Source organism: Cyanistes caeruleus, chromosome 11 (assembly GCF_971803275.1).
Source record: "Cyanistes caeruleus chromosome 11, bCyaCae1.hap1.1, whole genome shotgun sequence".
NCBI classification, from domain to species: domain Eukaryota; kingdom Metazoa; phylum Chordata; class Aves; order Passeriformes; family Paridae; genus Cyanistes; species Cyanistes caeruleus.
In genome coordinates, this window is record NC_141711.1 from 861858 (window position 1) to 888661 (window position 26804).

The 26804-nt window shown below is 51.9% G+C and overlaps 1 protein-coding gene across 2 annotated transcripts; it reads left to right on the forward strand.

The window, feature by feature from the left end:
- Window positions 1–1569: 1569 nt before the first annotated feature.
- Window positions 1570–26469, forward strand: LOC147650931 (uncharacterized). Of its 2 annotated transcripts, none has more exons than XR_015274916.1 (5): window positions 1570–1693; window positions 21275–21594; window positions 22254–22395; window positions 22688–23920; window positions 26036–26469. XR_015274916.1 is itself a non-coding variant. In XM_086845751.1 (5 exons), the coding sequence occupies exons 3-4, from the start codon at window positions 22364–22366 to the stop codon at window positions 23787–23789; spliced, it is 1134 nt and encodes a 377-aa protein (XP_086701877.1). In that variant the 5' UTR covers window positions 21033–21137; window positions 21275–21594; window positions 22254–22363; the 3' UTR covers window positions 23790–23920; window positions 26036–26469. The 2 variants fall into 2 exon arrangements, 1 of the variants encoding a protein (XP_086701877.1); XM_086845751.1 differs by lacking the exon at window positions 1570–1693 and adding an exon at window positions 21033–21137.
- Window positions 26470–26804: the final 335 nt, after the last annotated feature.

Sequence of the window (26804 nt, forward strand, 5' to 3'; positions counted from 1 at the left end):
GAGCTGTCCTGGAGCTGCCCTGGAGCTGTCCTCGAGCTGTCCTGGAGCTGTCCTGGAGCTGTTCTGGAGCTGCCCTGGAGCTGCCCTGGAGCTGCCCTGGAGCTGTCCTGGAGCTGCCCTGGAGCTGTTCTGGAGCTGTCCTGGAGCTGTCCTGGAGCTGCCCTGGAGCTGTCCTGGAGCGGTTCCTGAGCGGGTTCCGGAGCGGTTCCAGAGCGGTTCTGGAACGGGTTCCGGAGCGGTTCTAGAGCGGTTCCGGATCGGGTTCTAGAGCGGTTCTAGATCGGTTCTAGAGCGGTTCCGGATCGGGTTCTAGAGCGGTTCTAGAGCGGTTCTAGATCGGGTTCCGGAGCGGTTCTAGAGCGGTTCTAGAGCGGTTCCGGATCGGGTTCTAGAGCGGTTCCGGATCGGGTTCTAGAGCGGTTCTAGATCGGGTTCCGGAGCGGTTCTAGATCGGTTCTAGAGCGGTTCCGGATCGGGTTCTGGAGCGGTTCCGGATCGGGTTCCGGATCGGTTCCGGAGCGGTTCGCGAGCGGTTCTGGAGCTGTTTCCGGAGCTGTCCTGGAGCTCTCCTGGAGCTGTTCTGGAGCTCCCAACACGATCTGTGTATTCGGAACACGAGGTTTTGCTCATTTTCTGCTGAGCTCTTGCTATTTTTTTCCCCAGCATTCCCTGGTTTCTCTGTTTCTTCCTTTTAGACTTGGATCCATTTTCCTTTTTGTTGTAGATCACTGAGACTTTCCTTGACTGAGTTTTAGCAACCTTGAAATTTGGCTGAGCCTTTGTTCCGCTTTGGGATCCTGTTTGTCAGGTCAGTTCTTCCAGCACAGCAAAACTGCTTTCCTCAATAAATTTAACTGCCCACGTTTATTTTTTGTTCCACTACTTTTTACTCCAGCTAGACTTGTTTGAAGTGTTGTAAGTCCCATCTCCTTGGATGAGGTTTTTAATTTTTATTTTCTCTTTTCTGCCAGAAAGCAACGCAAGCCCAGCTCTAGTGTGACACACTGTCCTTGCTATCCCAGTCACTCCTAAATGGGATTTCTGATCCGGGACTCTTGATGTAGAGGTGAAGCTGAGTGCTGGGGGTGATGGGCAGGGTTTGGCGCTGGAGCCCTTCCCTGAGGGTGAGGAGCAGGAGCACACCTGAGGGTGTTGGCTCCAACAGTGAGGACATTTCCCCCCCTCAGGAGCTGCCCTGTTCTCACTGTCTCTAGTGTGCCTCTGACCAGCTTCGATTTTATTGATACAAACCAAATGAATGGTGCACCATTTGTGTGGGAGAAGAATAATCTGCATCCCTCTGCCTTGTGTGAGTCAGGCTGTGGTGCTTTAGTGCCAGACCATTAACCCAGGGCTGCAGGAGCTGCAGGGACAGAGAACCAAACCCAGCCCTGTGCACTGGGGCTGCAGGTGGGACTGGGGGGAAATGCATGGAAACCCAGGGTTGGGAACAGAAATTCACACCTGGGGACAGAAATCCACACCTGGGGACAGAAACCCAGGCCTGGGGACAGAAATCCAGGCCTGGGGACAGAAATCCTGGCCTGGGGACAGAAATCCACGCCTGGGGACAGAAACCCTGGCCTGGGGACAGAAATCCTGGCCTGGGGACAGAAACCCAGGCCTGGGGACAGAAACCCAGGGCTAGGCCAGCAGCAGAAACCCAGGTGCCAGCAATACTCCCATGGTGGAGGTGAGTTCAGCTGGAAGGTACAAATGCAGACAGCTGACATCAGTTCTTTTGCCTCATTTTCAGCATAGTTTTTTTTATTCAGAAAGGGCTTAGCATGAGCATGACATAGTCAGGTTTCATTTGCACAGACAGAGTGGTTTGATGGTCGGATGTGGAGCAAGGGAAGGCCACCACAATGCCTGGATATGGTGGGAATCAGGAAGCAAAGGCTGCATCAGCTTCCCCAGGGTTGAGCTGGTGTTTGCAGGTGTCAGGAAAATTAATCCACAAACGCCAGAGGTTTATGTCCAAAAAGGAGACAGAGGAGTCCTTTTACTTGATTGGAATAAAGGGAGAGGCCATGGGCCATTCCCCTGGGGTCTCTCAAATTTTTGGAGGGCGCAGCCTCCTTTTTATCCTAATTCCCGGCCGCTTGTCCCTTCTCCCTTTCCCCATAGGCTGAGGGACTTGAGAGGTACAGACTGCCCGGAAGAGACCTCCTCCCAGTGCATAATCCCTTCTTAATTCTTAACTTTTATGGAATTCATAGTGTTCTTTCAGTGCCTCTTTCATCTTTTAGTGGAATCCATCCCATTGTTTCTGTTGTCTCTCACTGATAGCTGCATCTCATCAGCAGACCCACAGCTTTTTTGTAAAGACAAACCCGTCATTCCTCATTTGTGATGAGGTGGGAGGCTCAGCAGGGCCAGCCCATGGCACATGGCACATCCAGCCCGTGGCCCATGCTCCTGCAGGCCCTGTGGCTGTCCCCAGCCTGGCAGCACTGTCCATGCCAGGCTGCCGAGAGCAGCGAGAACACGTTTGTGTTGGTGAGCTGGCTGCCAGCCTGCTCCTGTCCCCTCAGCCTCAGGAGAGCAGCACAATTCCAGACACCCAGGAAGGTGCTGCCAGAGGCTCTACCCACAGCTCCCTGCTGCCTCAGCTGCTATTGAGAAGTTATGTTTTTAAAAAGAGCTAAAGGCAGTTTTTCACTGGGATATGTGGGTGTTTGCTCTGACAGAGCTCACCCCAGGCACCTCTGGAGAACCTGCTGCAGGGTCCTGTTCTGCTCCTGCAGCCCCGGGGCTGGGGCTCCGTCCAGGGCCCTGGCAGGAGGTGACCACACCACTGTGACAGGGGACCCTGGGGCCACAAACACTCTGTGATTGTCACCCATGGTCCCACCTCAGATGAAGGGTGACAGAGGGCACCCAAGGAGCACCAGGCAGCACATCTCTCACTCAGCTGCTCTGCTTTTTGAAGTCCAACCAAGCCAGGCCAGGAGTGCCAGGCGTGGCGCAGTGACCGATGTAATTGCAGTTAGCATTTTATCTGCCCTATTGATTCAGCCCAAATTCTGGCAGCAGTGTTTGGACACTTTAATTTGCAAGCAGATGCCTCCACCAGCTGCTTTCCCCGTGCAGATGCTCCACCCCGGGGCTGTGCCGAGGTGTGATGGGAGCCACAGGAGCTGGGGCTGCCCAGATGGACTCAGGGCACTGCTGGACTGCTCACAGCACTCCTGGGAATTCTTTTTTCCTCATTCTCCCTCATTCTGGCTGGCTCAGGCTGGATGTGCCAGCCTGGCAGGGCTGGAGCCTTGGCAGGATTTGGGATCTGGACACCAGGGCCTGGGCACTGCTCCTCCTTTCTCTGCCCACAGAATCCTCTCTGTTTCCTGTATTTGGAGCCAATTTGCAGGTCAGGTCCTTGCTGAAACCATCTCTGGATGCTCCCAAAGCCAGGCACTGATCACCTGCTGCCACATGAGCCCGAGGGCAGCAGGTAATCAGTGACCTGGAAAAAACACCAAGTTATTAAAAACCCCACAGTGAGTGTGGTCCCACGAGAAATTAGCAGGACTGTGTTTTAATGAATCAAAAGCCCACATGAGATTGAGCAAAGCTTTTGTTCACTTCAATGGGAATTGCGAGGGGGATGCTGAGGACCCAAAGCCTGCTGGTCACTGGGGTTTGTGCAGCTCTGAGCTGCTCTCACCCAGGCTCTGGAGTCTCCAGCATCCTCTGGAGCCAGCACAGGGGCTGGGCACACTCTGCTTTCTCTCGCTGGAGATGTGAGCTGTTGTTTTCCGTGGGAATGTGTAATTCCAGCCAAGCGTATGGTTGCTATAACTACAGCCTGCTTTGCCTCTGCCACGCTGCTCTGGGCCTGATGGAGCACTGGGGTTTGCACACAAATTCATCCCTCCTCCTTTGCACTTCATCTTGCTCTTGCTGTGCCAAATGATGATGGCTTATTGCTCACCTGCCACACACAACGTGTGTATTTATTTAGTTATTTATATTTAAATTCCAGATTGGCTGACAAAGGACTAAATCGGGGGAGAAATTGATACATTAGAGAATAAATTAGACATTATAATCTAGAAGTAAATGAATAATAAATTAGCAAATAAGTCAGGCATTCAGACATCAACAGTGCTCTATCATCTGGGTATGAAAAGCTGTGGAATGAACGTTGTTGGACTCTTGTTTCTGTAACAGTCCAAAGGAAAAAGCCACCTTTGCAAATACTAAATCCTCTTTCACCTTTGCACATGATTTAAGGATCTGAAAGTGAAAGAATCCTTGATTTTCAGTAAAGAGAGGGAAAATTGATAACACTCATGAACCTAATTTGAGTTACACACTGGGCTCTGGCGGAGTTTTCCTTGGGTTTGGTTTGTCTACTCCATCTTTACCTGCCAGCAGAACATCTTCAAAAGAAAATCTCCTCAAACAAATAGCAGTTACTCATCTAATTGCTCACCAAGGACACCCCACTAGCAAGATTTATAGAACCTCTCAACACATGAATTATTTTGAGGTCCTTCCAGACTGTCGTGGAGTTAATTCATCAGCAGCTACACCATTTGTTCCAAACTTTGTTTATTGCTGGCTCAGATCTCTCTGGGTTGGCTTTGCAGCCATGGCTGGGTATTTGTTGGGATTCGAGTGATGGCTCAGCCCATCCGTGCCAGGTCCTCCCAGCTGGGTGTGTCTGGAGACTTCTCCCATCCCCAGCTCTTTTCCAGCTGGCTCAAAAGAAGCTCAAGTTCTACCTGTAATGGCCAGACATTGCCCAAGGAGGTTTGGGGTCTTTAGCAGCATCCAGGAAAAGGTTTAAAACAAAATATGGACTCTCCCCAGATGGCAGAAGTCATTCCTTGGGGAGAGAAGTTAATTTATCCTGTAATAATGAGTTTGTGCTGGTGAAAAGCTCTGGTATGGTGATGATGAGCATCACAGCCTCTGCCCTCCGACCACTTTGACCTTCTGCTACATCAGTAGCCATCAGTATTTCCTAATTCCCTGCCTGGACTTGTGGCTCCATAATTTCTCCCCTGTTTGCTGATGCAGTTAGTGGCAGTGCGCCTCTGCCCATCTCAAAATAGAAATGCATGATACAATCTCAGAATTTAACCTTAAAATCAGGGAGGAGAAAATCATTTAAAGCAAATCCTCTCTCAGAGAGGTTTCAGCTATGTTAATAATTTCAGCTTGGGAATAAATAATGTGATATTAACAATCTTACAATCAAAGAACCACTTAGGTTGCAAAAGCCCTCCGTGACCATTCCAGCCACTTGCCCAGCACTGCCAAGGCCACTGCTCTAACCCATGTCCCCAGGTGCAAACGCTTCAAGTGGAGATAGAAATGGGTCAAACTTTGCTCTCCCCGTTTTTTCTTTTTCTCCCTTCAAAAGACAAAAGTCTGAACAGATCCCCGATTTCCCCCCGTGGCTCAAGGTGTTCCTCAGCAGAACTTGGAGCTGCAGAGCCCCAGGCTGGGGTGGGACAATCCCCTCGGGGCTTGGCACAGGGACAGGCTCTGCCCTCTCCAAGGTGCCACTCAGGGCACAACTGCTGGGGAAGCTCCTGTTGGATTCAAGCTGGATCAGCCTGGTTTTGGGTGTTTCTTGGCGTGTGAATAATGAGCTTTGTGCCCACTTTCCGTGGGGTGCAGGACAGGAGAGATGACTCGGGAGGGACGAGGCTGCCAGAGGTGTTTGCCCTCACCCATGCCCTCCATCCTGTGAGCAGTGTGGGATCTCTGGGCTCCAGAATGGGTCAGAACCAGCCCCAGCCAGGCTGGCCCCAGCCCCGTGTGAGTGGCAGCTTGAGAAGAGAGGTGGGAGCTGCAGGCAGAGGCAGCACAGGTGAGCAGCTCACTCCCAGGTGACAGTGCCAGAGGTGGAGATGTGGGTGTGGAATGGCACCTCCCAGGAGTGCCCCCAGTGCTGGGAGGGCTGTTTGCAGCATCCCCTCCTGCTCTGTGGTTGTGGTTCAGTGTGGAGCCTCCAAACCCCGGAGTGTCAGTGAGGCGTGCAGTCAGTTCCACCCCAGGAACAGGGCCTGTCTTGGGATATGAAAATAAAGGCCCAAAGAATGCATTCTGTGTGATTCACTTGTTCCTGATAATATCTGTTTGTGTGCAGGATAATGAAGTGTAATCATTGTTAAATTCGTAAATGAAGTTAATCCCCGGTATCTGTCATAAATAAGGAAAGGCTTTGCAAGCTGCAGAATCCAGTGCCTGATTGTGAGTGGGCTCTGCCTGGAACCCAAAAATCTTCCACAGAGGCTTGGGCTGACCCCAGGCCTGGCCCCGAGCTGGGTGCAGTGGTGGGAGGGGGTGATGGGGTGCTGAACAGGGCTCCAGCACTGTCTGTGAGGGACCATGTGGAACCTCCTCCTCTCTAAAGGCCTGTTGTGGGGCAATAATAAAAATAAAACAAAAGCAGTGCATTTTTATAAGTGTGGAAGAGATGCACAGGTCCCTCAGTGTGCTGTCCGTGTGTCCCAGAGCAGAAAGTCTCACCCCCAGTCCTGTCCCCAGGGCTGCCTAAAGAGCCTAAAAGGAAAAAGGGCTGCCCAAAAGAGCTGGGGATGGGAGAAGTCTCCACGCAGGGAGATCCTGGCAGGGATGGGCTGAGCCACTGGGAGATGCCAGCTGGGTGGGCAGAGCTGGGAGCTGCCTCCTCCCCTGTGCTCTCCCCTGGCTGGGACAGCTCAGCTCCAGCCGCTGTTCCTCCTCAGGCATTTCAGATCAGATCAGCCCCGCCTGTGCCTTTGTCCTGGGCCTTGTGCAGCCACACTTCCTCACCTGAGTGCAGCAAAAACCCTCAGGCTGTGGAGATGCCTTTGGAAAAGCCTGCAGTGGTATCCACAGGATTGGCAGGAATACCTGGCTCTCCACAGCACAATTTGAATTGCACTGCAGATTTCTCACGTGCCTGTTCCTAGTCTTTAATAAAAAGAAGTTCAGGACGCTGAACAGTAACATTTTCAGCTGTTCCTCACCGTTTTTAATTGCCAACCCCCGAATAGCCAGATGGCCACGGCGCCAGACTGAACCAACTGGAGCAGTTCGAAGCCTGGGGACCCTGCAGGCTCCTGCTCAGGATGAATCCCAGCCCTCCGAGGTGGGAAGCAGGTGGCTCGCTTCCTTCTCATCATTTTTCATTTTTGTTTACCTCTGTGTTCTCAGACACAGGCCAGGAGTGGAGTGGGGAGAGCCAGAAATAGCAGGAAATATGCTCTGGCTAAGAGGGGTGGTAGGACTTGTCCTTTTCTTGCATAAATATCATGGTAATTTGCATATGCAAATGAGAATGAAAACGGTGACATTTAAACAGCACTCCAATGAATAAGTTACCTTTGGGACACAGGTGAGAACGCTGGCTCAGAGGTGAGGAGATCTCTGGGGTCTGGGTCAGGGGGCTCAGGCTGGATTTTGGGAAAGGTTCTTCCCCCAGAGGTGCTGGCACTGCCCAGGCTCCCCAGGGAATGGGCACAGCCTGAGGCTGCCAGAGCTCCAGGAGCCTTTGGAAACTCTCCAGGGATGCCCAGGGTGGGATCTGGGGGGTCTGTGCTGGGCTGGGTGATCCTGCTGGCTCCATTCCAGCTCAGGACATTCCACAATTCTGGGTCAGGCCATCCAAAATTTGTCCTACTCCCTTGAAAGAATGTCTGTGCCCCTGCCCTGGGCCTGGCATGGCTGGTGTCCTCCAGCTGCCACACAACACGTGGCAGCCCCTCGGGAGACCTGCCAGGCCCTGGGCTCTGGGCTGGAGCTCCTGCTCTCGGAATAAAACCCTGGACATTGACAAAACTCCCTGCAGTTGTTCAATCTGAGCAAACAGCACTTGGAGTGATGATTCCAGTGAGCTTCATACAGGCAAAAACCTGCTGACAGTTCACAGAAATCCATCACCTGTTGGTTATTTTAAATTTACATTTAGATGCTGTGTGCTAAACCTGTGCTGCTGGTGCTGAAGGAATTCAAGAGCTGCAGTTCCGTGGGGTTTATGGTCACGGTGTGGTTTTTAGTAGGTGTGGAGGTGTTTGGTCAAAGGTTTGACTTGGAGTTCTTGGAGGTGTTTCCCCCCTTACTGGTTCTGTGATTTGCATGGTCTGTATCAGGGCCCTGTGTGTGATATTCCCCCTGGGAGCAGGTACCAGTATTCTTGCAGATCATCAGAGAAATACCCTGAATGTACAATTAAGTGAAGGTACAACACTCTCCCTGGCTCTGATTTATTTTTGGTGGTTCTGCAGTGCTGCAGCAGGGCTGTGGTGCATCCCAGGAGCCTGGAGCAGTGGCTGGTGCCAGTGTGAGCACTCAGGGACAGGAGGGCAGGGCAGGGGGACAGGGCTGGGGGCATTTGCAGCCCCTGGGTGCCAGGAACCCTCGCCTTGACCTTGCTCTGTGCCCTCAGTACCTGCTCAGGTCCCTGACAGGGCAGGGGGCAGATGTGGGGCCCATTCCTTTCTCCAAAGCTTTAGTATTTCAGCCATATCTCTCTAATGTGAAATGCTGGAATGACCAGGAAATTGTATTAATTTTCAGTCCTTTTTTGGCCCAGTGACTATTTAATTAATCATGTCACTGCTGCTCCAGAGCAACACCTGGCATATAATATGGTCAGATTGGTTTGGTTTACTGTACAGACACTGCACCAAGTTTAGGATAAAAAAAATAAAAAAAATCTGTTTTTGCATTGTTCTGATGGAAAAGCTGCATCTTTGCATTCCCCTCCTGCATATATGAAAAATCTTCTTTTTTTCCTCACTATGGATTAGACCCATGTCAGGCTGTTGGCTTGTTTTGTGCTTACAGTAATCAAAATGAAAATTATCTGATTGCAAAAATTGGGTTAAATTCTCCAGGAACCTCCTGACTTGCTAATTCATAAGGAAAAAAACCTGTTGGGTTCTCCTATTTTTGTTTGCTTTAAATAAGTGCTAAACAGGTGAACAGGGAGTCTGGTTTTGCACAGTTAGCAGCTGTCCCCAAGCAGAAATAACAGCTGTAATTGAAGAATCATTTATCCCCTGGAGGCAGGAGATCCCTGGGCTGATGCACTGACCCCAGTTTCTCATTTCTCTTGTACTGCCAGGATTCTCCTGTCATTCCCTTCCACGACAGGTGCCCCACAGGCACATCAGAGAGGCTGAACATCCTCCTCATGTCCAGCCAGGACCAAGCTCTGTCTGTTTGCAGAGGAAAAGGTGGTGCCAGGCTGAGACCGAGTGGCCCTCGGAACTGACTGGCCCCTCCTGTGGGGAAATCAGTGGGATCTGTAGTGATGCTTTCATCTCATTTAGAATGCAGGTTATTCCTTCTGCAGTAAGGGGGGAAATGGAACAATTTCACGTGTTTGTATATTGACCAGGAATTACTGGGAGGAGAACATCCCTCAGCCTCCAGGACCTCCCTGAGGGGGGAATTCAGTGCTCACCAGGGAAGGCATCCCTCGAAGAAAGTCATTGAGAACAGAGCCTGCTCTTCTCAGATAAATGCCTTCACCCTCCCAGTTACCTCTGAGCTCCTGGGGGGACAGAACATTGCTTATCCTCAGCTTGCACTGCACTCTCACATCCACCCAAATCCCCTGTTCCCATCTGCACCAGGCAGGACAAGTTTTCCACAAAACATCTTGGCAGAATCTCTTTGCTGAAATGTATTTCTATGTGTTGGCATTTGTGAAAGCAAACGAGCCCTGTGAAGTCTTTGTTTAGCAAGGTTATGGATTATTTGCTTATTTTGTTCCATATTTGTGCAGCCACTGATTTTTGATCTCTGTGGCTGTGGCTCAGCCCAGCTTGCCTCACACCAATAATAAGGGTGGTACGTTGAATTAGGAGTTAATGTTGTTTTTTGTGGTGTTCTGGCCTGGCTGTCCCACCTGCCCTGCTGCCCGGGGAGGGAGGGGGAGCTGGGTGAGACCCCCGGGCTGGGGGTGCTGCTGGTGCCTTTGGGACCAGGGAATTGTCCCTGTAAATAACCTGTGGGGCTGCACTGGGGGAATCCTGCTCTGCAGACTGAGCCAAATTCAGAGCAGGGATAAAACAGGCACATCCCAAGGGAATTGCTTGCGTGGTTGTCTCCAGCATTTCCTTTGGACACACTTCCTTCTTCCAGACTGAGTGTGGTGGTTTAGCAGGCATAATGTAACCCAGAGCAAAACTGAACCAAATTCACAAGCAAAAAATAAATAAAAAAAGCCACAAAGCCACATTTAAAGTATAAGCACAGAAGACCTTGAGGCTCTTGAAGACGGTAATGGAGAGCAGGTAATAATCCAGTGCCAGCATGACCCAAATAATGCACTCTGAAAGCAGGGCAGAGGGAGCAGGACAGGAAAAGCCATGGGATGGATGGGAGGCTGCAATCACTGCCTGCTGGTCTCCTTGCTGTCCCCTTGTTTTCCCCCTGGTCCCATTGAATCACGTTTCTACTGGATTATCATAGGGAAGAAGGCCCCACAGGGTTTAATGAGGAGAGCTGGGGAGGGATCAGTGTTTGTGGGACGCTGCTGTGGCCTCAGTGCTGGCTGTGGGAGCTGTGCTGATGGAAGTGCTGCTGCAGGGAGGCATTTCAGGGGACACAGACCCTTCCTATTGCCAATGCAAGTTTATTTTCAACAATCAATTCACCCTGCTCAGGAAATTTTGTGTTTGCCCAGGTGACAAAAGGGACTGGATGAGGTCATTCTGTCCGGGGAAAAATTTAATTTGGCGTGAAAACACTGTGACCCCAAATTCTTCCTCCTGACCTCGGAATAATTCTTGTCTCACAGTGCTATTTTACCCTTTGCCTGCCTCTCTCACATGCACCCCGCTCTCAGTGACCTCTTTAAAACCTCTGCTCACCTGCACGTTACCAAACCTGCCCCTGCTGACCTCCCTTCTCCAGGCACTGCCCCAGCCACACCTGAATTCTACTGCTGCTCTCTGAACTCTCCCCACTTTGTCCAAAGGAATGGCTGTGAGCAGTGGGGGCTGCTGAGGGGCCAGCAGGTGTGTTCAGTGTGACAGGACAGTCCCTGTCCCCAGGGGTGTCACAGGACAGTCACTGTCCCCAGGGGTGTCACAGGACAGTCTCTCCCTGTCCCCAGGGGTGTCACAGGACAGTCTTTCCCTGTCCCCAGGGGTGTCACAGACACCAGGGACACAGGACAGTCTCTCCCTGTGCCCAGGACACGGTGCCTGTGCAGGGGAGCAGGGCTGGGGCTCTCGTGGCCATGCAGGCACAGCTCTCTCCTGTCCACAGAAATGATTTCACAGCATCATGGAATTACAGCATGGCTTGGGTTGGGAGGGACCCCAAATCCCCCCCAGTGCCCCCCATCCATGGCAGGGACACCTCCCACTGTCCCAGGTGCTCCCAAAGTCCAGCCTGGCCCTGGGCACTGCCAGGGATCCAGGGGCAGCCCCAGCTGCTCTGGGCACCCTGGATGAAAGAAGCCATCAGCCTCACTAATGGGAATTCACTAAGGGCCAGAGTGAATTAAACTTACGTGTGTCTTTCCCAGAATTTCTGGGTTTTTGGTCTCTTCCTAAGGATATTCCACCGTTTTGATCACAATGTATAATTTAATCTGTCAGGGCAGGATAAATGATCTGACCTCCATAAAGAGCTTTCTGCCTTTATATTAATAAATTTAAATGACTCCAACCTTTCTAAATGGTGGATGATACTGTTTAGAACTCTCTAAAAATTGGTAAATAACACTTTTGCTCTAATGACAGCTGGGAAAAATAATCCTTTCAAAAACTCTAATACTTTTTTAAAAGCCCCGTGTCTCCTCAGCTCTACAAATCTACAAACAACCAAAGCCCAGAAAAAGCTTTATCCTTTTTTGATGTCCTGACAAAATCCATTGTGTTTGGGACAGAATCATCTTGGGATAAAGCACTGGGTCTGTGGCTGATGGGCACATCCTCCCCTGCCTCCTGGGCTGGGTGAGCACTCCCCAGCCAGTGCCTTGTGCAGCCCTGGGCTCACACACGGCAGGGCTTGGGGACACAGGAGTGTCCCAGGCTCGCTCTGCTCCCTGGGGCAGGGCTGGGACATCCCAGCTCTGCCTCAGGAATTACCCTGGCTCCACTCTTCCTTCTGGGCTGTCCTTTCTCAGCTCCCTGCACTGGAATCCATTGGTTTCAGGGATGCTTAGGCTGGACCTTGGTGACTTTCCAAACATCTTTTAGAATAGAGCCAAGGCCTTTCTTTCCCAGAAAACTCCCATTTTGCTCTGTGGCTGGAATGATGATGTCAGAGCAGAGTATTTAGGATCTCCAAATTCCCTGCCACAAAATAGGAATCAGCTAATCAGAGGGACAGACAGGCTAATTACAGCAGGGAGAGCTTCTATTTATTCCCAGGCTTCTTGTTAATCAGCAATAATGGAAAAGGAAACAGCAAAAAATTACAAGGCTGTTAAGTGAGTTTTGGGCAAAATATATGTTCTTAAATTAACCTAAGTGTCTTTGAATCACAAGAATGTAATTTAATTAATCCATTAACAATATGAAACGTGAATCCTACTTCCCCTTGTATTTTGAGTAGTGGAGGTGATGATATGTGTGGTGTGGTGGGAGGTGGTGGTGCCTGCCCTAGGGTGGGATAATATCTACCCAAAGATTGTGTTTTGGGGGGCTTGGAGTCTCTGTTACTGTCCCAGCTGACAAGAGCTGGAGCAGAAGTGCAGTTTCTAGAGAAGCCAAATGCAGTGGGTCCCAGTCTGATCCACGAGCTGAGGTTTGCTGGGACGGGGACAGAGCAGAACAAGTCCAGCAGAATTGAGTGGATGGAGCTGCTGGTCCCAGGCTGTGTGGCTGCAGCACAGGAACATTTACACAAACATCAGCAGCAAAATAAAAACAAGCACATTTTGGGCAATATCTGATCTCCCTCATGGGCAAACACCCTTTTGGAATCGAGGCTTGTCACTGGTATAGGATGGAGAGCAACAGGGTCTGGTCTGCATTTGGAGTCTGCTTGCAGAGGTTGGTGTTTGTGAGCACATTCCCTTTCCTGATTGGAAAAAAACACTGCTAAAAAATCAAACTTTGATCCCCTCGAGCCACATAGCGACAGGCACTAACAAGCATCTTATGGGCTCAAAATTGAATTTTACAGCATTTCAGCAGAGCAGTCTTGGAAAATTGGGAAATTAAGATGAGGTCTGGAAACAGGAGAGAGCTTGTGTATCTATGTTTGATGTGCACATGCTGTGTGTACCTGTGCTTTCTGTGTGTACACTTTATATCCACCTGTGGGGAGCAAATCCCCGAGTTATCCCACCCTGCAGGTAAACTCTGGGTGCAGCACACAGGACAGAAAAGAGCCCAAGAAGCTGCTGCTGCCTTTTGCATCCCCTCCCCAGCCACACCGAGCTCTTCAGAAAATGATCCTTCAAATATTCATGATTTCATCTTTCCCCTCCCACTTCTGGTGGGGTATTTGGAATGTACTCTGGTGGAACCTGGCTGGAGTGCATCCCCATGGTCTCTTTGGAATAACACCTTTGATGAGGATAACCTTTACAATGCAGAAGAGAAAGGGGAAACAGGAATGGTGCTTATGGGAAGACAAACTATTTCTGCCAGGCTGGATTCTCAGTAACCTCCACATGTTCTGGGAATGTGCAAGCCCAGATGTCCATGAGGAAACCCTGCCTGTGTCCCAGGAATCACCAACACCTCCCCTGGCACTGCCAGCCTGGCATTGTGGGCAGGGGCAGTGAGTCAAGCTCCCAGGGGGCACAGGCACTGGTCAGTACCAGGACAGCTGTCCCCTCCCCAGGGGGACATGGCACTGGTCAGTACCAGGACAGCTGTCCCCTCCCCAGGGGGACATGGCACTGGTCAGTACCAGGACAGCTGTCCCCTCCCCAGGGGGACATGGCACTGGTCAGTACCAGGACAGATGTCCCCAGGGTGACTGGAGGGGCTCAGGGCTGCACAGCAGCACAGAGCCCTGTGGTTCTGCTGCCCTTGGCTGGGTCTCGTTCCCCTTCCCTGCCTCTCCTCCTCTTATTCAGGACTCCAGACAAACACTGGTCACTGCAGCTCTTCCATCCCTTTCCTTGGGTTTTTTAATTTCCATTGTACCCAAGCAAACCAGCCCAGTCTCAGCTGGAAACCTGCCACAATGGAGCTGCTGTTCTGTAAAAGGCTAACAGCTTCTCGAGGGCTGTTGACATCTCTTGTATCGAGAATTAGACACAGCAACAGCATTCACAGTTCCTGAGAAGGGGATTCCTCTGATTCCTCTGGTTTTCCTGGCTGGCTCAGCTGTGTGCCTGCATGGACACTCCCCTGGTTCAGAGTCCCAGTGCTCATTTTGGCTGGTCTGGGCTGTAGTGTTTTATTTCACTCTGAAGTGTTTTTTCCTAAGATAGAACAAAACTTATGAAACTTAAAGTCCGTGCCAAATAGAAAATTTTTCTTTTGACATTTTTTATCTCAATGCCACCATGGAAAGTATTGAATGATCCACTTCTGGCTGAACATTAATGAAGAAAATGATCTTGGAAAATTCCCTACTGTGTTCAGACTACAGGAACTAACAGGTCTCATTAGATGCCCGTTGATTAGAAATGTTCAAGTGGATTTTCTTTCTTTGAATTGTAATTAAAATTAATTTGATGGACTTAACCCCCGCCCCTGGAGCCAGCTATCCCTGGACAGTGTCAGCTGGGAGGGGAGAGCCCTCCCCTGCCCTGTGGGGCTCAGCAGGGCCCCTGCACCGAGGGAGAGGAGCCCTGAGGTTCCTTCCAAGCAACCCAAACCTCTCTGATTCTGGGATTCTGCCAAGTTTGCTGGCTTTGCTCACATCTCATCACACTTTTCTCCAGCCACAGCTGCATCTCTCATCACCTGTGTCTTCTCACCCTCTCTCAGTCCTGCTCTTCACACCCTTCTTTTGCCTGGGCTTTCCTTGTAACCCTTCTGCAAGCCAAGGAACGTTGTTGAAATGGTTCATTCAGGCAGGAGCCGCTGGATGCAATCTCACCTTTGATCCCAGGCACAGCAAAGCTCCCTGTGATAACCCAGCACTGCCCATCAGTGTCCCCAGAGTCACACCAGGAGTGTTGGGAGCTCTGGGAGCTCCAGGAACCAGAGTTTGAAGAAGTATTGAATCTCCAGCCCCTTTAGGATTAACAGGCAAGGCGAGGGATAACATTTGTAATCGATTTTGTCTTTCTGGGGGATGAGTCTAGGCAGATTAAATACTGTGCTCCTTACAGTTATTTTTGTTCTCAGGACGTGCATTTGGGTCAGAAAGGTCCTTAATGCTGTAATGGAAATGCATTTTGTGGCAGAGAAAGCTTTGGGTGTCACTGGTCCGTTCCCTCTGGGTGGTGCCGTGCTCTTGGCTTTGCTCCAGCCTTTCCCTGGGATCAGGGACCCCAAGCCGTGTGTCAGCCCATCCCAGGCTGCTGGAGCAGGGCAGGACACTGCACCCCCTGATCCTGCCCAGCTCCACAGGAGGGGAGCCAGCTGCCTGCATCCTCGGGGAGTCTGAAACAGCAGAAGTGTGTGAGGCTGAGGGACAAATCCTGCTGTCCCTCCAGGGCCCCAGGGATGAGCTTGCCAGGGCCAGGAGCTCTGCCAATGGCTTGTTCCAGCCCTGGGGACATCCTCTGCCCATTGTCACGGGGGCAGCTCACTCCCTGCTTCCCACCCCACCTCTGGCACTCGCAGGAAGGACAGGAGGTGTCGGGGAGCAGCTCAGACTCTCAGCTGGGTTTGGTTCCTCCGGCCCAGATTAACAAGAGGCATTTCCCACCCAGGAAGTATTAATTCACCTGCAGCTGCCTGGGATTCGAGAGCTTAACAGGGATAACTTCAAGGGATACCCTGTGAGTGGCACACAATAAATAGGAATAAAAACTCATCACATTTTCAATCCAAAATCCTGACACCATCCGTGCAGCCCTGGCTGGTGGCCACAGCCCATGTTCTCCTGGAGATCACTGCTCAGAGGAAAAGGAACGGCTTTTCCTTAAGTCCAGGGGAGCAGCAGGCTCTGTCTCTCCCACCTGAGCTGTTTGTAGGGCTCAGGTGGATAACTCTGCTCGTGATTTATTCCTCCTTCCCCTCCCCTGCACTTCCTCCCAGCACCTACCGAATGTCTCAATTAGAGAATTGTCCTGATTTAGACATAAGGAAGCTCTCAGCTGTCTGAGGCCCTGCTTGGGGCACCAGGATTCCTGGGCAGAGATGAGAACTTGAGAACTCCCTCAGGCACAGCACACACAGCTCTGCTTTGGGATGAGCTCTCCAGGAGCTTCAGTGCGCTGCTTTCCCTGGCAGCAGCCAGCCTGGCTGCTCTGCTCCTGTTCCGCTGTCATTCCCGACCAAGGACTCCCTGGTGTGGCATTTCAGAGGTGACCAAGGACTCCCTGGTGTGGCATTTCAGAGGTGACCAAGGACCCTCCTGGTGTGGCATTTCAGTACCTCCTCATGGCTCCACAGTGCTGCTGCTGCCATGCTGGGCTCTGGCTGTCCCCAAGGTCCCCAGCAGGGACAGAGCCCCCCAGGGCTGTCAGGATCTCACAGGTAGCCACAGGTGGGCTCAGCGATGCCCTTTGTGCCTGGCACTTGGCAGGGACACAGCTGAGGTGGCTGCAGGAGGTGACAGGAGCCAGGACCTGCTGTGAGAGGTGCTGTCTGTGTTTGAAACACGTGGAGGGACATCCCTGGTGCCAGGGCAGCGTGGGGAGCGCTGGGGCAGGGCAGGGGCTGGAGCACATTCCCTGGGGTTTCCTGGCTCAGCACCAGCCTGTTTGCTGTTTCTGAAGCCAGAATCACCCGGAGCTGCAGGGGTGGCTCTGGAAGGGGCTGTGGAGGGAGCTGCTCCTCCCCATCCTCCCAGCACCCACGACATTCACGGATCATCTGCAGGCTCAGCACAAACCCACGACATTTATTGTTTATTGGAAAGGTTTTCTGCCAGTCCTCACCATAACCAACCTCTCGTCATGAGCAGCAATATCCCTGCAGTGTCAAAGGAGCAGGAGAATCCCACAGGCTCCCCAGAACCCCTGTCCCAGTCGGATGGGCAGGGATTCCCAGGGTGTCTGCACTGTCATGGGCTGTGGCAGTGCCTGGCTGCCCCCATCAGCCAGATCCAGGCCTTGGATGGGCAGGATACAGCTGCTGGAGCGGAATTCCCAGGCTCCAGCCCTGCCCTGGCACCCTCAGTGTTCCCAGCTTTCCTAACTCTGTGAGAACTCTGCCTCCAACCCAGCCCACACTGCAGAGGCTGTCAGGATGAAAAATAATTCCCAAAACAAACACAAAAAGGAAATTTCTGTCTCTCCATCCCCATAATTTGCAGGCAAAAAACTAATCCAGGAATTGTGGATGGATGTTATTTAGGACAAATTGATTCACCCAGCTTGTGCACTCTCTCCATACCACATTTGCAATCAGAAATCCATGCATAATTAATCCAGAGCACAGGAGAATCTGCAGGACAGTGGAGCTCCCTGGAAAAGGCCCCATCCAGGGCTGGCAGAGCAGGGCTCCAGAGCCAGGATGAGGCACTGCCAATCTCTGGGCTCATCGGGCAGAGCTGTGCCAGGGCTGCACTGAGACCCCTGGCACACACAGCCACTGTGGCACCCAGCCCTGGAGGGTTCCAGCCAGCCCCTGCCACCCTCCAGGGACCTGCTGAGGAGTGGCCACAGCAAACGTGGGGGAAGCGTGTCGTTCCTGACCCATTGTGGAGCACAGAGCCACAGGGGGATTTCAGAGCTGGGGCTTTCAGAACCTGTGGCTCCACCTCGGAGAGGGACAAAGCCCAGGTTTGTTGCTGTCGTGTCCCAGGAGCACAGGGACCCCTTGGCTGGGGTTTCAGGCCAGCATTCCCTGTCCCAGGAGGAGCCCAGCGCTGCTGTGCGCTGGCACCGCGTCCCGCTGCCCACAGCGTGACACTGGGTATTTCTCACCACCAGCCACGGCCCCAGGAGCACTTCATTAAATTGCCTCCAAGACTCAGAAGTGGGGTTAATTATTTAGGTGCCCTAATTTTCCATTCATCTCTGGCTGTTGCCTGCAGCACCAAAACTCTGCAGCGCTGGTTCCAGAGGCAGTGGCACAAGAAAGTGTGAGCAATATTTATCCACTGCTGTGGAGGGAGCTGTGATTTACAGTGGTCTGCGGTGCCTAGAACACAAAAATGAATATTTAAACAACACCCATCGTTTCTCCTGCATGTACAAGGCTGCAAATTCCCAGCAGGTTTTGTGTCTGTGAGCTGTGTTATCACACCCCCATTGATGCTGTTGGTTTGGTTCTGTGCTGTCATGGCTGTGCAGCATGGGCAGGGTGAGGATTCATGGATCATCCACCTTCCCTTCCCTTCCCTTCCCTTCCCTTCCCTTCCCTTCCCTTCCCTTCCCTTCCCTTCCCTTCCCTTCCCTTCCCTTCCCTTCCCTTCCCTTCCCTTCCCTTCCCTTCCCTTCCCTTCCCTTCCCTTCCCTTCCCTTCCCTTCCCTCCCTCCCTCCCTTGTTACAGGCACAGCTGGCACAGCTGGCACAGCTGGCACAGCTCCTGCCCAGGGTCTCAGTTTCCATCCCTGGCTCCCAGGCAATCCCTGGCAGCTCAGCTCCCTCCCTGCTCGCTGGCACCTGGCCATTCAGCTAACAGGGCAATAAAATGACCTTCCCTCAGCTGGCCTTTGCTGAGCAGGTGTGATGTGGGGCCAGGGCTGTCAGGAGCAGCACTTTCCTACACTCTGGCAAAGTGGCAGGAATGATTTCTTATTTTCATTTATTTAATAAATAACTCCAGCAATAGAAGTATTTGCCTGACTCGGTCTACCAGCATGAATTAAAACATTCAATTACACCACTGGGGGAAGTTTAAATATTTACTTATTCTTGAGGGGATTATAAATTAACCCTAAGGACCTCCATAAACCTTTGCCAAGACATTGACAAAAATCTTGAATCCAGACCTTAATTAATCTGGGGAAAACTGTGCTGAGGCCCCAGGAGATGCTGGGTGGGAGAGCCCCAAGGGCCCTGCAGGAACAGGCACACCCAGCTGCAATAATTCACATTTAGTGCAAGTGTGCTGGGGGTGATTAAAACTCGCTGTACCTGACACATTTCGTGATGGTCCCTGGAGAGGGAGCTTTGGCTGCCGGGTTCCTGAGCAGTTTTGGGATCTGAGCCTGGGCTGTGCTGGGACTGCCCCGGGGCAGGGGATGCTCCTGGCTCAGCTGGGAAGTGCTCGTGAGCAGATCCAGGATCCCCCTGAAGCCTCTTCTCTCCCCAGAGGAAAAGTAGGAATTGGAACTTGCTTGTCAATATATTCATTGCTGCTCTCTAAGGAGCTAACTGGGTGCTGTCAGGGTGTAATAAATGGGTGAGATGGGTTTTGGTGCCGTGGAGGGGGCAGCTCCAGCGAGGAGAGGAGGAAGGGGTCTGTGTTTGGCTCAGAACCCATTTCCCACAGGCTGGAGGAGCGCTGCTATCCAAATCTGGGTTCCTCCCAGGCAGGCACGCTGCTCCAAGGCAGGAAATGGGGAATTGATGGGACCCCATTCTGGGAGGCCCTTGCCACCCTCCCACCCCTGTATTCTCTGCTTTTCATGGGGTAATTGATGGTTTATTTCAGCAGAAAAGCAAAATTCTGCCTGATAAAAGCCTGCCCCACTTGGCCCTCACTGTGCCTTGGACTGCAGCTGAAATCCTGTTTGATTTGGATTTATTTTCCTGAATTATGTGAATATGTGGCAGGGCTGTTTGACAATCACCTGCCCTCTCCAGCTGATCCCGTTCTCCAGACACCACTGGGCTCCTGAAAGGACGCTCCACATCTCTGCAGGGCAGGTGAACCTCTCATGAAAGGGCTGCAAATTGGGCCAGTCCTGGAGGGAAGCAATTCCAGGGATAAAAGCAGGTACAGTAACTACTTCAATGACCTCATTTTGGCAGCCTTTGCAGCCCTCAGGGGCACGAGCAAACCCACCCGTGTGCCACCGACACGTGGAAGGCTGAGCTGGAACTGAGGGAAAGAAAGAGCCAGAGTCAGTGGGGCTGGCAAGGAAAACGAGGATACAGGGCTTCATGTGGGGCTTTGCTGAGGAGCTGGCTGGAATGGTCTTTAAGGTCCTTTTAAATCCAACCTTCTGTGGGAGTCATGGAATAAAAATGATGGTGGGTTGTCCTTGCAGGGGGACTTGCTGCTGGGAGGAGCCTGCAGCTGGCTCTGACAGCAAAAACAAATCCCTGAATGGCTTTAGGCCTGGATTCTCCTTCTGCCTGTCCTGAGCTGCCCTCCTCCTTCTCCTTCTCCTCCTCCTCCTCCTCCTTCTCATCCTCATCCTCCTCCTCCTCCTCCTCCTCCTCATCCTCCTCCTCCTCCTCCTCCTCCTCCTCCTTCCTGCCAAGGTGGGCACTGGGCAGGAGCTGGGGGGCTGCAAACCTGGCCCTGAAGCCCCCAAAGCAGCTGCAGGGGGGCAGCCCCAAAGTCTGGCCCCACAAGAAGGGTTCCCTGCAGGAACACAGGGGCTCCAGGGAGAGCTGTGCTGTTGTTAATGCTGGCGTTAATTAATTGAGCAATTTCTCCTGACCTTGATGGAGACCATCACTAACAGCTAAGGAAATAGATTAGTATCGTAATATTTCAAGGCCAGGCTTGGAAATTAATTGCATTTATCTGACTGGGGCTGTTTTGCTGTGGCTGTGGCTGGAGTGTTTTGCACATTTTGGTTCCAATTTGCACAGAAGCATACATCACACCGGGGACAATGCTACACCTAATTTACGGCAGCAAATGAGACCAATTAAAAACAACTCAGTAAAAATTACACTGAATCTTCAATTACTTGGGGAGATGAGGAGCAGGACATTCTGTAATTGACTTGTTCATCTTCTCGTCCTCTAAACGAGGCCCTAGCCAGGGTAGGTCCCAAGCTGGTGGCCATTTCACCACAGGTTCCACTCTCTGACCACTATCAATCACACACTGTGCCTTGAGTTTTCAGGTTGGATGAAGGTTATTATCTGTATCTGTGGGAGAGTGGGAAGATGGGACATTTTTTCCATCAGAAATGCAGTTTTCTTCCAGCTCTGCTGCTCCTGGTGTGCTCTGACACCTCCTGCTGACACCTCACACATGGCTCTGGATGGTTATTAGGATGAAGAAAAAAGCAGGTAATAGGAGTGAGGCCCTGGGAGCTGGGGGTGTGCTGCACAACACTCCCCTTCTGCATGATCTGGAGGTAATGCCATATTTCAATAGGGAGCAAAAACAAAATGCCGTGAAATGACCAAAATTCCTGCCTTTGCAGTTGCCTGCTTCGAAAATAAATGGAATAGAATCACGAAGGTTGGAAAAGATCCTCAAGATCATCGAGTCCATAAAGCTGGCAGTGCCACCAAGCCACGTCCCTGAGCACCACATCCTTCAAACACCCTTGGAAATCAGGTGGCACCAGACTCAGTGTGCTAAATTCATCTCTGGCAGTGGAAGGGGCATCGCTGGTGCCACTGAATCCCCGGATTTCAGTGGGAATGCACAGCTCCAGCCCAGGCCCTGCTGCCCCCTCTCCTCACTCACAGCTGGATTTGTTTTGATGAACAGCAATCAGCTGCTGCTGGTAATGCCAAGGTGAGCCTCAGAGAGGGGTTTGGTGGGGCTCCTGGAGGGCACCAGGGAAGGTGGGGAAGTTCTGTTTGTGTTTTCAGGGGTAAGTGGTGCCCAGGCTGGGTGTCAGGGCACTGAGGGGTCTCTGCTGTGCCCCAGCTGTTTGTGTTTCATCAGCCACAGCCTGCCTTTTCCTAGGGCTGCTGAAATGCTTTCCTCTTGCAGCCTCCCTCTCAGGGGTGGGTGCTGCTGGATCTGTCTCAGCTGTGGGGGAAAGTTTTTCTCTTGTTGCAGACTGAAGAACATCCTCTGCAGAACTTCTGCCCAGGTTTGGTTTGTGAGCTGGAATGGTTTCCATCTCTGGAATGGTTTCCATCTCTGGAATGGTTTCCATCTCTGGAATGGTTTCCATCTCTGGAATGGTGTGTTCTGCCAGTTCTGCCAGTTTGTTCCATCACTTCTGTTCCACCCACCCCCTGCCCTGTGGGAGATGTGAGAGGTTCCACTGCTGAGAAGTCTTTGAAGGCCCTGACCACGTGTGACAGTCTGTGGTTCCTGGCTGGGATGAACATATCCCCATCTTCTTGTCCTGTCCCTAAACCGCTGCCCCTTTGCTCACTTCTGAGGCAACATCTCAAACTTTGCATAAAGATGAAAAGATGGCTTTCATGTTTAATGTGCAGCAAGTCCCTGGAATGAGGAGTGAGCCTCTGTGACCCGTGCCCGCTGTCGGTGCCGTCACCACGGAGGGCTCTCCTCCCCCGGAGCAGCCGACGCGTTTTGCAGGCCCTGCATGCCTTTGATTCCTTTGGTCAATAATTCAGGGTAATCATTTTGTTCTGTAAAATTTCCCAAGCCCATTTATATTGCATGAAATGCAGAATAGCCAGTCCCAGAGTGGATTTTTAAAAGCTTTGCATGAAAGGTTTGGGGTTTTTTTTTAAACTCTGAGGAGGGGAAAGAAGCGGGTCTAGAGACGTGAATAAATCTGTTTGTTTGGGGACTCTGATTCCTGAAGATTTATTTTCTTAATAGCGTTGGGTAGCATTTAGGCTGTCTCCAGCTCCTCAGAGCTCATGGAGCAGCGATTTTTGTGGTTTTTTGTGGTTTGTTTTAGCCTGCAGCCCTCGGTGCTGAGTGAGGAGTGGGACCTGCACATCACCCCCCGAGCGCGCCGGCTCTGCCGCGTGCACCGCCGCTGCCGTCCGTGCTGGAGCTCCAGAGCTGCTCAAACATCCCACCTCCCCTGGAACCATCCCACCTCCTGTGGAACCATCCCACCTCCCCTGGAACCATCCACCTCCCCTGGAACCATCCCACCTCCCCTGGAACCATCCCACCTCCCCTGGAACCATCCCACCTCCCTGGAACCATCCACCTCCCCTGGAACCATCCCACCTCCCGTGGAACCATCCCACCTCCCCTGGAGCCATCCCACCTCCCCTGGAGCCATCCCACCTCCCCTGGAACCATCCCACCTCCCCTGGAACCATCCCACCTCCCCTGGAACCATCCACCTCCCCTGGAACCATCCACCTCCCGTGGAACCATCCACCTCCCGTGGAACCATCCACCTCCCCTGGAACCATCCACCTCCCCTGGAACCATCCCACCTCCCTGGAGCCATCCACCTCCCCTGGAACCATCCACCTCCCCTGGAACCATCCCACCTCCCCTGGAGCCATCCCACCTCCTGTGGAACCATCCCACCTCCCCTGGAACCATCCCACCTCCCCTGGAACCATCCCACCTCCCCTGGAACCATCCCACCTCCCCTGGAACCATCCCACCTCCCTGGAACCATCCACCTCCCCTGGAACCATCCCACCTCCCGTGGAACCATCCCACCTCCCCTGGAGCCATCCCACCTCCCCTGGAACCATCCCACCTCCCCTGGAACCATCCCACCTCCCGTGGAACCATCCCACCTCCCCTGGAACCATCCCACCTCCCCTGGAACCATCCACCTCCCCTGGAACCATCCCACCTCCCCTGGAACCATCCCACCTCCCCTGGAACCATCCCACCTCCCCTGGAACCATCCACCTCCCCTGGAGCCATCCACCTCCCCTGGAACCATCCCACCTCCCCTGGAACCATCCCACCTCCCTGGAACCATCCCACCTCCCCTGGAACCATCCCACCTCCCCTGGAACCATCCCACCTCCCCCGGAACCATCCCACCTCCCGTGGCAGCAGGGCCAGGGGAGAATGTTTGAGTTATTCTTTGGTGGCTTTGAGGGTTTGTGTGCCTGGAAACCAGCAGAGATGGCGAGAACCAGAGCTCGCTCCTGTTGGGACCTGCTGAAGGACAGAGCCGGGTGGAAGGAGGACAAACAATCCGTTGAAGGTGGGAATCTTTGTGCTGAACGTCAGCTGGAGGTGAAAAAGAGAAGGAAAAGCACAACTTTACAGTCTTTTTATTTTTTTTGGAGTGGGGGGAGGCTGATTTATTGGCAGTGTTGACTAAGGCCAGAGAAAACAGATGAGGAGCTGGATCTGTGCTGAGAAGCCTCTGCAGTTGAGGCAGTCTGAAACTCTGCTTTATTTATGTATTTGTTTATCTTAAAAAGGAAGAAAAAATACCATTAAGCACCAGTGGGGAGAACATTCACATGTTGCATCTATTTGTCTATCTCCACAAATAATGAGGCGTAGGATTAGAATAGGTGGGGAGTGAAACCTGACTGGAGTTTAATATGTGGGGACATTCAGATCTCACTTCCAAGGAGAAACATTTAAAATGGCTCAGGCAGTGTGAGCTGATGTGTTATTCCCTCAGGAAATGGGATGCAAAATCATATTTATTGTTGCTGGTAGGGGATGTGAGGGTTGCTCTGTGCAAACATCTCCATCTCCAGAGGAAAGAGGTACCAGGGTGTGCTCTAAATTCCCTGTGCCTGTGAAACAGAGAGAGCCCCACAACCTCTGGCTGTGGGGCCACTGGAGAAGCAGCACCAGGGGGATCAGTGAAATCCCTCTGGGCTCCCAGCTGGGGCTCTCGTGGGTGCTGCTGGCCCCTGATGGATGCTGTGGTTTGTATCCCGTGTTCCGTGGAGCTGGGTGTTCTCCTGGCATCTCCCACCTTCCTGAAATGAAACAAACAGAGCTCTGAGAGGAGGTGCCAGAAGGAGCCTTGAGAAGCTGGGAGAATGGGCAGGGGAAGGCACAGCCAGGCCAGGCAAAGCTTGGCACTTTGGGTGAGCTGGCCACGAGGGAATCTGTGACGTTTCACAGCACAGGGAGCGCCAGGCACTGGGCACAGCACGGCCCACAGGGTTAAAATCCCAGGACTGGCTCTGGAGCGAGGCTGCTGTGCAAGGGCAGCACGGCCCAGCCACGATCCATATTCAGCACCACACGTCTTTATGGGATCTGGGGGCTGACAGCACTCCTGGCACACACAGCCCCGTTCCTTGAACTTTAAGTAGGTGATTTCCCTCACCTGGTTTTGATTCTGGAACCTGGGAGGAAAAATAATTGGATATAGGGGGAAAATAAGAGCCTTCAAATGTGATGTTACCATAATGTGCTCTGGCAGCTCGGGCAACGTGTTCATTTTTTCAATCCTGAGGTGCATGAATAACACATGAGAGAGAGCACAGCTGGAATGAACTGGAAAGAGAGCTGGGCTCTGGGCAGAGAGCACATAAAAGGTGTTATCCATAAAGGCCATCCCAGCTTTATCTTCCACAGCACCGGGCTATAACCTTCAATTGCCTCTGGAATATCTGGCAGCTTCTGCTGGATGCAGTGTTGTCTTTGTGATGTTTATTCCTTTTAAAGGTTTAGCTCGGTGCTGGAGTTGATAAAAATATCTCATTTTATTGCCTGTTTGTGGGGCCCTGTGCACAAAGCAGCTCTGGCCTGGTCTTTAGGACTGGTATGTGCTATTTTAATATTGCATGTGTGAGTGTGTTGGTAGAGAAATAAAGAGAGAACAATTTGATCTCTATTGCAGAGTGGACCTTAGGGTTTTACATGAATTAAACTCGTATGAAAATAATTAATTTTAAAGTCCTTTTACCTGCCACTTTTCTGGTTGCTACACACAAGTACCAAGATGACAAAAAATGACTTGGCCAATAAGTTGCAATAAGTAAATGATGTTGTATTGATCTGAGCATTTGGAGCAGACTGAGCAACCAATCTATTCATTACAGTTCTTCCAGGCTCCTTCCAAATCAGCCTTTCTGTTAAATATGAAATGTGTGTCTCCAGTGCTGGATCAGCCATTAAATTATGCTCATGGATATTAATAAAAGAGCCGAAGGCTTGTCTTCATGCAGGCAGAGAGGGAGCACCAGTTACATGGTAAATGAGATGAAGAATATAGTTTTATGGTGCACTTAAAATTTATTCCGTTTTAAGACATGTAGCAGTGTAAGAAGTGACAATTTTTAAATTCTGACCTCTCCACACATACATTGGCATCTTTGGCTTATCTTTTCCCCTCTTTTGCCAGAGAATGGCAGCTCTTGTGTCTCCAGGAGAGGAATGGCTTCACTCAGAGGTGGTGTGTGTGCTCCAGGCAGAGCAGGACCAGAGGCTCAGGGATTGCAAAGCAGAGGAGCAGCTCCTGCAGCCTCAGGGGCACTGGGGGCTCCCAGCCTGGACTTTGCTTTGGGCTCCACACGAAGGGAAGCTGAGCCAGCCCCGGATCCAGCCTGGAAACCCTAACCCAGAGAGGAGGGATGATGCTGGAGTTCAGTAAATGTGGAGCTGCTGAAGGCAGGGGTGAACTGACAGCGAGGACAGAGCCAGAGCAGCCTGACCTTGGGCAGTGATAAGGATCCAGCCCTCACTGTTTCCTTTGGGTCTCTGTTTCTGACCTCTGCCCCCTTTTAGCAGTTCATTAAAGCTTTGTGTCGAGCTGACATTCCCAGCTCCTGCCAGGAATCCGCTGTTCCTCATTCTGGATCCGGTAAATACCGAGTCAGATAACATCAGGGAAGGAGCACTGGTGTTTATGGCATTACAGGATAGCTCTGTCTCACTGAAAATTGCACTTCCATTTCCACGAACACCCAGGGAATATTCTGGGTTTATTTTAACCCCTTCCTAGCACAGCCCCAGCATGTGTGTACAGCTCAGGCACAGGCTCTGTGGAGAGCCCGAGCTGAGGGATCAATAGAACCCAAAGAATATCAATACCTGTCGGGGAGAGGGCTCTGAGCACTCTGTGCCCATTGCAATTATCCACTGCTGAAGCTTTCAGGTGTCCTCCAGTGTTC